The sequence below is a fragment of the Hordeum vulgare genome, chromosome 1H, assembly GCF_904849725.1.
Source record: "Hordeum vulgare subsp. vulgare chromosome 1H, MorexV3_pseudomolecules_assembly, whole genome shotgun sequence".
Classification (NCBI taxonomy): Eukaryota; Viridiplantae; Streptophyta; class Magnoliopsida; order Poales; family Poaceae; genus Hordeum; species Hordeum vulgare.
The window spans coordinates 506,141,882-506,153,482 of NC_058518.1; the positions used below are offsets into that span (position 1 = coordinate 506,141,882).

The 11,601-nt window shown below is 44.3% G+C and overlaps 1 protein-coding gene across 1 annotated transcript; it reads right to left on the minus strand.

Moving 5' to 3' along the window:
- Positions 1–1,778: 1,778 nt before the first annotated feature.
- On the minus strand, positions 1,779–6,357 carry LOC123451250 (malate dehydrogenase 1, mitochondrial-like). Its single transcript, XM_045128238.1, has 7 exons — positions 5,977–6,357; positions 5,675–5,848; positions 4,283–4,451; positions 4,116–4,177; positions 3,645–3,769; positions 2,753–2,870; positions 1,779–2,194 (listed from the first exon to the last, which is right to left on the minus strand). Exons 1-7 carry the CDS (start codon positions 6,223–6,225, stop codon positions 2,054–2,056), a joined length of 1,038 nt encoding a protein of 345 aa, XP_044984173.1. The 5' UTR covers positions 6,226–6,357; the 3' UTR covers positions 1,779–2,053.
- Between the last annotated feature and the right edge of the window lie 5,244 nt (positions 6,358–11,601).

Consider the following 11,601-nt stretch of genomic DNA (forward strand, 5'->3'; position numbering starts at 1 on the left):
GGTCACAACCCTAGCACTCACAAATTAGGTGCTAAGGGCATCTTCAATGACCGGCAATCCAGACACCGCATCCCTCCTTAGATAAGGAATATGTTAGCGCTTCATCGGTGAAGGCTGGCTCAGTTTAGTCCCACCACGCCTATAGGAAGAGACCATGATCGGCTTATAAGAGAAAGCATTCCTCCTTCTTTCAGTCCGGACATTTAGGGTGGAGTGGGCTTTTTGCTGAATGTTGGACCATATGCGCATAAACGTTCAGAATATGGATGAATATGGGGTAGGATGAGTTGGAGGTGGCCATGACCAAGTTATAAGGGAGAGTATCCCTCCTCCTTTCATTCGGTGCTTTTGTGATGAAGTGGGCTCTTTGCTGAATGCTGACCCCATATGCGCATAAACATCTAGAATGTGAGTGATCTCCCCGTGCTTCATATTCGTCGGCAGACTCTCCCAAAGTGTTCCCACTCACAGTCTTGGTGGATGTGATGCACAGAAGGAAGATGTAAAGCGAATGGGGTTGTGATGCGTTGTTCGTCATGTATATATGACCGACTTTAAATAGTGGATGTCGGTGAAATCAAGTGTTCGGATGTGTCAATGCACGGGCGTGAGTGATGGTTTTTTGGGGCGGTGAGCCTGTTTAATGGTGGCATGTGTTAATGTCCCAGCAGACTATTTTATTTCGCTGCACTTGAATTTGTTGTTATGGATATCATATGCATATATTTATAAAGCGGAAGCTTACGAAATCAAAGTATTGTAATTGGTAGGCAGCAACATTTGACACTTGAAAGTTGAAAGGAAGCTTTGCCATAGAAGAGATGGATTTTCTGTTGAAATGTGCAAATTTAGAAGTGTTCAGCAGTGTAGTATGACGCGAAGCTCGATCTGAGACGAGCACAGTCCCACATTCGACAAGCTCCAGTGGCGTGTCCTACATTGATTTCCCCAAGAGTTGGACCTCCGAATGTCCAAATGTTTGTTGTGCCGATGGACACATGAAAGCTGCGCGCGCTGTTGCATCCTTGTCTGATGTTTGTTGTCCGCCGCCCTGGTCACCGCGGCCGCGGCCACGATCACCACTGTAGCCCTGGCGGTTGCCGGAGCCGCCACGATCGGCGGGGCGGCACCGTGGCCAGCGCTGTTGGTTAGTGGCGCAAGAGTTTTGATCGAGGCATGGAGGGGATGCGGAATCGCGGCTGGTCTGTCTGATATTTCTTGTGAGTGGCTGAATCATTTTATTTTTCTTCTCCCGTATGAAATTTCTTCCGTGGAGGAAATCTCTTGTAATTATTGAATTGTTCGTTCGCTGCTAGTAGATCTTAATAATCCAGGATACCAAAAGTTGAGGTATGTTAATTTATCGTCTGACTGTTTGGATTAATTATTATGTTTTTTGATTGCTCGTTCGAGTCTGGCTGATGTTCTTCCTAGCTGCATCCTACAGGCTAAATTCATCACCAACATCAGTGCCCGTTGCTTCGACACTTGAATTGGCAGTTTAGTCGGCAGTGAGCCTAACGCGCCACGCATCATTCGATAACCCAAAACGAGCTCTCAACAGCGCGTAACAAACCCCGACTGCTACTGAATATCCAAAGAAGCACACACCCAAAACGAGCTAGCTCTCAACAGCGCGTAACAAATCCCTACTGCTACTGAATATCCAAAAAAGCACACACCAACAAATAGCTAGCAGGTTAACAAACGGTGTCGACAGTTCAACAGAGGAACGGCAAACCCGCACCCGCCCCTGTATGTAGAACACAGGAAGGGGCTGATCGGCACAATATAATGCCCAGATAGAATCTTCGGTTTCCCTTCGTGATCTCGGGTACGAATGCTACAAACACATAGGCACCGGTGTCCGCTGTTTCTGGCACTACAGGTTTAGTTCAGTCTGGCGACATCAAAGCCAGTAGTACATTTTATTGTGGAGCACGACGATGCCTCGATGCCCCACGGCATAACCGGATTGGGGGGCAACGGAAGCGGTCGAACAAAAATTGCATGAGTTCAAGTGTGAACCATTATAGGCTGGGCAGGTCGCCGCCTAGCTCTCCTGCGCAAACTTGACACCCTTCTCGATGGAAGACAGCAGCTCGCCCTTGAGGCTTTCCAGCCCCTCCTTCTCCAAGGCCGATAGCTCGCCCAGCCCAAGCACTTCCTCCACTCCGCTCTTGCCCAGCCTTACCTGCAATGCCAAAGGAAGCAGCTTCAGCACACCTACTCCATCTTTCCATCGAAAATAACAAAAGTTGATGAATAAAACTAATAGCGTAGGCATTTTCCCAGGCTTCAAAAATGGGCTTACATGAAGTGAAACAAAGCATATTATGTGTGTTTTTTATACCAGCCAATTCAATCACTTTGACACAGGGTGGGGCTTTTTTTGCAGGGAGACGCGTGATAGGACATGCCTGACCATCTACAAGAATGCTAAGTTGCTACATACATAAACTTACTAATCAACCAAAAAAAATATGTGTCAACAAAAGCATCTTGCAAGGCCTGTGACACACCACACAATTCAACTCAAAGAGCAACCTACACTTTGGATAGGTGCTTCCGAGGTCAGAAACAAAACAACACTTCTAGGAACAACCATGTGAGAACATTTCATGCGGGGATGAAAAGTTTGTAGCCTGTTTAAGCACTTAGCAATTATAAAAGAAAGAGAAAGTGTGGATTCTGAAATGATAACTAATCTGGTGGAACATAATTGTACCATACAGGGACAACAGGAAATCACCTTGGAGGCAAAGAATGGCAACTCTGTTACAGTTGATTGGACAAAAGAGCACTCTATGATGTCAGGAACTCCATTGAGCCCCTTCAAGCATGCGTCTCCGAAAACTGCACCAGCATATCTGGAGAAACAAAAGATAATATATAATAATGCAAAAGATTATGATCCAAAATCAGTAGCATGTTGTTATAAAACAAGAGATCACTATGGAGTTCATCTACATAGATCGAGGTGGCCACCGCCTCATTTCAGATTGCAATTTCCAGCTAAAATGGGCAGAAGAGTACAATATGCTGGACATAACTGAATTGACTATGCATTTCACATGAAAGCAAAAACAGGAGATTAATGGTGGATTCAGAAAAATCTTTAGCAAAGAATGTTCATTACTACTCCCTCTGTAAACTTCTATAAGACATTTTACGTCACTTCTTTAGTAACCTAAAATGTGTTAAAGAAGTTTACAGAGGTAGTACTACTTAGGTCAGTCCTCTCAAAAAATTCAGGAATCAAGAGTGCAATATAATTTACGCAAGTAGAGATTTTAGTTTCATGTATACAGTAAACGTTAAACTACTGATAACAGAATGAAAACTCCTTCACATACGTCCATATTTGGCAGTAAAGAACTGCTGTGGAGATACAATCAAATGGGCACAAGAACTACAATAGTCAGTCAGAGCAAATAGGTTATACATTACTGACTTTAGTTATGTGTTACGATTGGCCAGGGCACCCTAGCATAATGGCTGGTTACAGAGTACACGCAGTAATATGCTGCTTTGATCTATAAAAGCCGTACACACATTGGGATAATAGCATGTTAGCGTCAAGATCATAACTAGCATAAAAAAGACATGCTCAGGAAAGTAAGTATTCTTGTTACAGGACTTACGCCATCGACAATGTTGCTGAGCCCTTTCCAGCTTTTGCTTCAACAACTTCCGTCCCACCATCCTGTGTCCTCTTCGTGAGGGCCACAAGGTCCTCATGGGACAATGCATTACTTGCAGGAGTAGCCTATACAAAATATAAAGATTGAGCTGTTAACTTGAGAGGTGGGCGAGATAACATACAACAGACATAGCATAAAACTATGGCATCGATTGCGTAACATTTCAGTGATTGAAAGACAAAAGATAATAGCTCAAGAATGGGATACCATTGATTCCTATCCAAAATATGCATTCTGTTTGCTAAACTGACTTGCATGTCTTGACAGAAGCATTCAAATAATTGCCTATACCTATGCTATAAAGTTCTGTTATCACCAAGTGTTTACAACTTCTTTACTTATGCACATCAACTTGTGTTGCTATTGAAGAGGAAATAGAAAAATAAAAGATAAGACAGTAGGACCCCACACCTGTGAGAACAGTGGCAGGATAGTGATACCAGCATGGCCACCAACAACAGGAACATTCACCCCTGCAGAAGACCACAGCAACAACTCAGGTTGAAAGGACGGAGGCATAAAATCCAACAACATAATCTCAAATTTCCGTATGATTAAGTGAAATATCATCTTAATACCAGTAACTGGCACGTTTGCCTTTCCAGCGTAGAATGTTTTAGCACGAACAACATCAAGAGTGGTCACACCAAACAGCTTCTTCTCATCATAAGTACCAGCCTTCTTAAACACCTCTGCCGCAATCGGGACTGTCGAGTTGACAGGGTTGCTGATCATATTGACGAGAGCCTGAACAAGCATAATTAATAAATCCACAATTAGATTTTTACATAAATACTGTATAATTTAAAAAAATACTTCATAAACGACGGTTGACATCTTGACGTACAGTAGTACACACATGAGCATGCTTAAACTATACACTGATGTCATGCCAGGCCTCCGGAGCCAATGGCTGTATAGTGTTAGTGTTAGAGCAGCTTTCTTTGCTTCTTTTGCTTTTTCCCTTTATCTAATTTCAGTTAGCAGTTATATATCGAGTTGGATAGAGTTTTTTTGTATTGCAGTCGTGCAAGTTCTGCAGCTTCTTGGTCTCATTGTAATACAAAAACACATGCATTTTGATGTGAATGCGTGTTTGAGTGGAAAAAAAGAACTACACATGGATGTCACACCTTGGCCATCGCAGTATACAGTGTGCAATAGGATGGAGAAAGAGAGATGAGGCCCAAAATGCAAAACAACGAGTGAATCAAATTTGCCTCCTAGCAAACAGCCTACAGCATTTGGGCAGCAAAGCTTGTAGACTTGTACTACCAACAACAATCATATGCAGCAATGTGACTGCACAGCCCCAGAACATAAATCGTAAAACAAGGCCTGAAGCAAGCATGCTGTCTAGAAACAGCCTAAACAGTGAGGCAGGAAAGGAACACCTGACGTTGTAGTGGGAGTTGGGTTCATTTTGGGCAAACAGAGTGCCAGTCATCCTATGATGCAACTACCTGACTGCTCTACCCCAGATCATCGATGAATGCAAAGCATACAACCGACTGGCAGTCGCAATTATGCTTGGCAGCGGCAACTCGGTTCATTTGGAGCAACCCATTGTTTTAGACTTGTACTGCCTACAACAATGTGACTGCACTGCCCCAGAACATAAATGTAGAGTGTCAAGCTCAAACTGTAATAAAACAAGGCCTGAACCCAAGCGCGCCTCCTCCTAGAAGCAAGCCTACAGCATTTGTGCAGGAAAGTAACACCTGACTTGGCCGTGGCAGTTCAGCTCATTTTGGGCAAACGACTGTTCTAGACTAGTAGTACAAAACAATCCTATGCAACTTCTGGCCTTCTGCCCCAGATCAGGAACGAGTGCGAAACATACTTACAACCGTAGGCAATTCCAAGTATAGGATTGCCGCATTTGGCAACCAAATCTAGCTGTGTCGCCTCCACTGTAGTGCAGATCTACAGTTGCGTGGCAGCAGGCAGAGTGAGTAATGGGAGCTTACGTTGGGGCAGTGCCTGGCGATGGCGGTGCAGAGGCCCTTGACGATCCCGGCGTTGATCTTGAAGAGGTCGTCCCTGGTCATGCCGGGCTTCCGGGGCACCCCGGCGGGGATGATGACGAGGTCGGCGCCCTCCAGCGCCTCCCCGAGCTGGTCGTCCCCGACGAACCCCTTGACCTGCAGGAGCAGCAGCGGCCCAATCGGACTAGTCAGACGCAGATCCAGCGGAGCGGAGCTAGCCTAGCCCTAGCCGGCGGGGAAGGAAGGAAGGAAGGGGCGGGGAGGGGAGGGGAGTAGGGACGCACGAGGGCGCGGGTGTTGATGTGGGAGACGTCGGCGGCGACGCCGGGCGTGGCGGCGATGTCGTAGAGGGAGAGGGAGGAGACGAGCGGGTTGAGCTTCATGAGCAGCGCCAGCGGCTGGCCGATGCCGCCCGCCGCGCCGAGGATGGCCACCTTCCGCTCCGGCGAGGCGGTGGCGGAGGAGGAGGAGGAGTAGTCGCAGCGGTGGCGGCGCAGGTGCTGCGACGCGGATCTCAGCAGCGACATCCTCATCTCGTCCGCTCTAAGCTCGATCGAATGGACTGCTCTCTGGTGCGCGCGTGTGTGTGGGTGAGCGCCTGAGCGGTGGTGCGGCGGATTTAAAGAGAAGAGGGGAAGGTGTGGATGGGATCCAAAGTGTTGACGTCTCCGCCAATGCGATGCGATTAGATGCTTTGTTGTGCCCGTGTGGGTGTGGTGGTGGGTTTTGCTTTGCTTCACCCTACGCTGGCCGAGGCACGACTGTAGCTGTCTGTAACCACCAGCGCACCACACACACACTTGTTCACAGCGACCTGCACGATGGCATCCAGCGCATCGCGGGCACAGCCATTGCCAGTCACCTTCACAAGCGCAAGTGATGGCAAAAACTTTCCCTCCTCCATTAACTGAAAAGAAAAACGGAGTTTCAATCACACGGAGCCGTTGCTCTTCCGGCACTCCTTGATGATGATACCAAGGAGGATCGGAAGCGGTGCCTATTTGTGCCGGAAGACAATCACATTTCTCTCATAGCTGACGGGCATGATACGAGACGTGGTGGCTTTTTTTGTTGGGGTGTTGTTGTCGGTCACTCTTGATTGAGCAATCCAAGTGCAAGGTTCTAAGTGCCAATGCATTCAAGTTGGAGCCACTCGAATTCTTGCTCTCTTTGACAAGGAGGACAAAGGCCACAATTTGGCGATCCTCTCTTGGCTAATCTATCGTCGGCTAAAACTCTATCGTGCATAGCTAGTCAGGCATATAACTTGACTGTGGGCGGTTCCCAAGCATTCCAAATCGTGAGCTCCATGGGTGACAGAGTGACCCATAAGGGTTGCGCCTTATAACGGAGGATGTCAAATAGTGTTAACTCATCATGTCTTTTCAAAGTAATGTCGTCTTTGGCATTGTCTTCAAGGTGGAAATCGTAAAGTAGAGTCCAGAAAGCAATAAATTGAACAATGTGGGCCATCGAGAAGTTAACGTCCATGTTGATCTTGGAAACCCAAGCATCCCCTGTTAAGCTTCTCGTAGTTTCCAACACTTGCTTATGGAGACTTCAAAGATCAGAGGGGTGATATCCTTAGGTTTCCTTCCCTGTACCCATCGTTGTTGATGGTGATAGTACTAGAGGCATATGCAGTTTGAGGTCCATTTAATCACAAGGATTGCCCACTCCAACTCACATCTTGGTTGGATCTGCCCATTCATATCAAGGCCATCTCAACCATATAGCCCCTAGCAAACTTCTCAAGATTGAGCACCCCGAGGCTACCAATATAATTGGAGCGGCACACATTGTTTTTGTTGACCTTACTTTTTGAGTCGGTAGTCTTAGCCAATCCCAACCAGAGAAAAACTTTCACTACTTTCTTGGCATCGTGAAATGTGCTAAAAGGGACAACAAAGGGGGTGATATGCAATATTGCTTGGGAAGTGAGAACAGACTTGACGAGGATGGTGCGACAAATGATGGTAATGTCGTTTTTGCTCCCAAGGGACAAGGCTCGCCGCAATTTTGGAAGTCCACTTTCTTGAGTTGCCAAATCGAAAGCGGATGGCCCAAGTATTTAATCACGAAGGATGAATGAGTGGTGAAAGTGCGTTATATCGACTAGAGGGGGATGAATAGGCGATTTTTCTGAATTCGTCACTTAGGAATTTCACTGTGAGGAAATTGCCAAGTAACGAACTACTTGCAGCGGAATAAGTACTCAGGTGCAAGTGTAACATGGCAAAAGCATGGTCATCATGATGGAATTAAATGAACACTTAGCATGAGTAGCGTGACTAGGATAAGCAGGTGAAGAACAAGTGGGTTGACGAATTTGAGATGCGGAAGTTGAGAAAGTCTTCAGTCAAATTCTTCAAATAGCAGCGATCAATTTCATCAACATATAAAGGAGGAAATAGAACCAAGCACTCGGTGAAGACAGTGATTTGATGACCCAGTTCCAACTGATGTGATAGTCGTACGTTGATACGTCTCCATCGTATCTATAATTTTTGATTGTTTCATGCCAATATTCTACAACTTTCATATACTTTTGGTAACTTTTTATACTATTTTTGGGACTAACATATTGATCCAGTGCCCTGTGCCAGTTCATGTTTGTTCCATGTTTTTTGTTTCATAGAATATCCATACCAAACGAAGTCCAAACGCAATAAAAAAACCTACGGTGATTTTTTATGGAACATTTATGATTATTGGGAAAAAGAATCAACGCGAAACAATGTCCGAGGGGGTCACAAGCCTAGGAGGCGCGCCGTACCCCCCCCCCCCGGCGCGCCTGGCAGGCTTGTGACCAATCCCTAAGGCGGTTGGGGCCCTTCTTTCGCCGCAAGAAAGATAATATACGGAAGAAAATCGTGTTAAAAGGACACCTCAATCGGAGTTATGGATCTCTGGTAATTTAAGAAACGGTGAAAGCCAGAATCTGGGAGCGCAGAAACAGAAGGACACAGAGAGAGAGATCCAATCTCGGAGGGGCTCTCACCCCTCCGCCGCCATGGAGACCATGGACCAGAGGGGAAACCCTTCTCCCATCTAGGGAGGAGGTCAAGGAAGAAGAAGAAGAAGGGGGCTCTCTCCCCCTCTCTCCCAGCGGCGCCGGAACGCCGCGCGGGACATCATCGTGTGACGGCGATCTACACCAACACCTCTGTCATCTTCACCAACACCTCCATCACCTTCCCCCATCTATATTCAGCGGTCCACTCTCCCTCAACCCGATGTACCCTCTAATTGAACATGGTGCTTTATGCTTCATATTATTATCCGATGATGTGTTGCCATCCTATGATGTCTGAGTAGATTTTCGTTGTCCTATCGGTGATTGATGAATTGCTATGATTGGTTTAATTTGCTTGTGGTTATGTTGTTGTCCTTTGGTGCCCATCATATGAGCGCGCGCGTGGATCACACCTTAGGGTTAACAGTATGTTGATAGGACTATGTATTGGAGGGCAAGGGTGACAGAAGCTTCAGCCTAGCATAGAAATTGATGCATACGGGATTGAAGGGGGACCAATATATCTTATTGCTATGGTTGGGTTTTACCTTATGAACGTTAGTAGTTGCGTATGCTTGCTAATAGTTCCAATCATAAGTGCATAGTTTCCAAGTAAGGGATGACATGCTAGTAACATAGTCAATTGCTTAGGGACAATTCCACAACTCCTACCACCACTTTTCCACACTCGTTAAACTAACGTAATTGTTTCTCTATCTAACCAGCCCCTAGTTTTTATTTACGTGTTCTTGCAAGCCTATCCTATCACACCTACAAAGTACTTCTAGTTTCATACTTGTTCTAGGTAAAGCAAACGTAAAGTATGCGTAGAGTTGTATCGGTGGTCGATAGAACTTGAGGGAAAATTTGTCCTACCTTTAGCTCCTCATTGGGTTCGACACTCTTACTTATCGAGAAAGGCTACAATTGATCCCCTATACTTGTGGGTTATCAAGACCTTTTTCTGGCGCTGTTGCCGGGGAGCAATAGTGTGGGGTGAATATTCTCGTGTGTGCTTGTTTGCTTTATCACTAAGTAGATTTATTTGCTGTCCTAAGTTGTTCTCTATCTTTAGTTATGAATATGGAACATGAAATACCAAAAAAATAGGTGTACTTGCTACTCATGGAGATGAGGAACCTCCTAAAACACTCGATGCTCGTTATGTGGAAAATATTATGCACTTCTTTAATAATCCTGAGAAACCCCATTAAATTATATAATGGGATACACGTTGGATCAACGTGAATACTTTAGGGATTATCGCTTGACTCAAAAAGGGAAACTATTATGGGATCAAATTCATATGTTCAAATGGTATGCTTGGGAGCTATGCTCGAGATATGATATTACTTGTTGCTCTAGGATGAAGGCTAAAGACCTTCCCTTTTCTTGTAAATTTAATGCTAATGAAACCTTGGCTTCTTATGCTAATGGTATATATGATTACTGTGATGTGGAACAAATAGAAGAGTTTGTTGCTTTTATGGGTGCTTATGAAATTGAAGCTCTATTTAAAGGGTGTGATGATAATGATGATGATGCTTACCGATCTGAAAATTTGGTTATGCTTCGTTATTGTTATACTCATTGTGAATATAATGCCCATATTTATCGATTTATGGAGAAATTTTACGCTGTCTAAGAAGAGACTAATATTTTGCATGAAACTACGGAAGAAGAAAATGATGAAGCTGTGGGCTCATTAGATGAAAAAGATGACGAGGAGAGCGAAGAACAAAAGGAGGAAGAGCGGACTAGCTACCCGTGCCCACCTTCTAATGAGAGTAACTCTTCAACTCATACATTGTTTAATTTCCCTTCGTTCTTACCGAAGGATGAATGCTATGTTGATTGCTATGATCCCTTGGATTCGTTTGAAATATCCCTTTTTGATGAACTTGATGCTTGTTATGCTTGTGGCCATGATGCCAATATGAATGATGCTTATGGAGATGAACTTGCTATAGTTCCTTATGTTAAACATGAAATTGTTGCTATCACACCCACTTATGATAGTCCTATTATCTTTTTGAACTCTCCCAACTACACTATATCGGAGAAGTTTGCTCTTATTAGGGATTACATAGATGGGTTGCCTTCTACAATTACACATGATGATTTTGATGAATATAATGTGCATGTGCTTGCTGCTCCTACTTGCAATTATTATGAGAGAGGAACTACATCTCCACCTCGCTATGTTTCCAATACGATAAAATTGCAAGAAACTCCTTATGCTATGTATTGGCCTTTACTTGATGTGCATGAATTGTTCTTTTATGACATGCCAATGCATAGGAAGAGAGTTAGACTTTGTCATTGCATCATATATGTTACCTTTTTCTCACTACTAAATTACAAATCATTGTTAATTAAAATTGGCTTTGATATACCTTGGGATCCGGGTGGATCCATTACTTGAGCACTTTATGCCTAGCTTAATGGCTTTAAAGAAAGCGCTGCCTGTGAGACAACCCGGAAGTTTTAGAGAGTCATTTATTTATGTTGAGTGCTTTTATATAGTTTAAAAACAAAAAATACAGAGGGGAACTTCACACTTTTTCAAAAAGAGAAGCGATTGAAAGGTGATGCATTACAGAAGTGAGGGTCGACCTTGAACACTTGTGTTCATGCTCATGGAAACAATGTATAATTTTTCATGGAAGTTTCTCGCAAAAATAATTATCCCCTTGTACAATTCCATTGTATTATAAAAATAATGTGGCAAGTAAAGCCTTTATGATTAGTTTGGGTGATAGTTGTTTGATCATGCTGAAAAAGACAGAAACTTTGCAATCACGAAATCATTTCTTATTTCTATGCAGAGAGTGCTATTGAGTTGATTCTTTTTGCTTCTGATTGATATACCAATTGCCTTAATTATCATTTT

Bases quoted from the DNA above. Each gene is read 5' to 3' on its own strand.
- LOC123451250 (XM_045128238.1), bottom strand. From the start codon at position 6,225: ATGAGGATGTCGCTGCTGAGATCCGCGTCGCAGCACCTGCGCCGCCAC. The intron at 5,849-5,976 runs GTGCGTCCCTAC...CTGCTCCTGCAG, and splicing joins ACATCAACACCCGCGCCCTC to GTCAAGGGGTTCGTCGGGGA. The intron at 2,195-2,752 runs GTGATTTCCTGT...TTGGCATTGCAG, and splicing joins TGCCATTCTTTGCCTCCAAG to GTAAGGCTGGGCAAGAGCGG.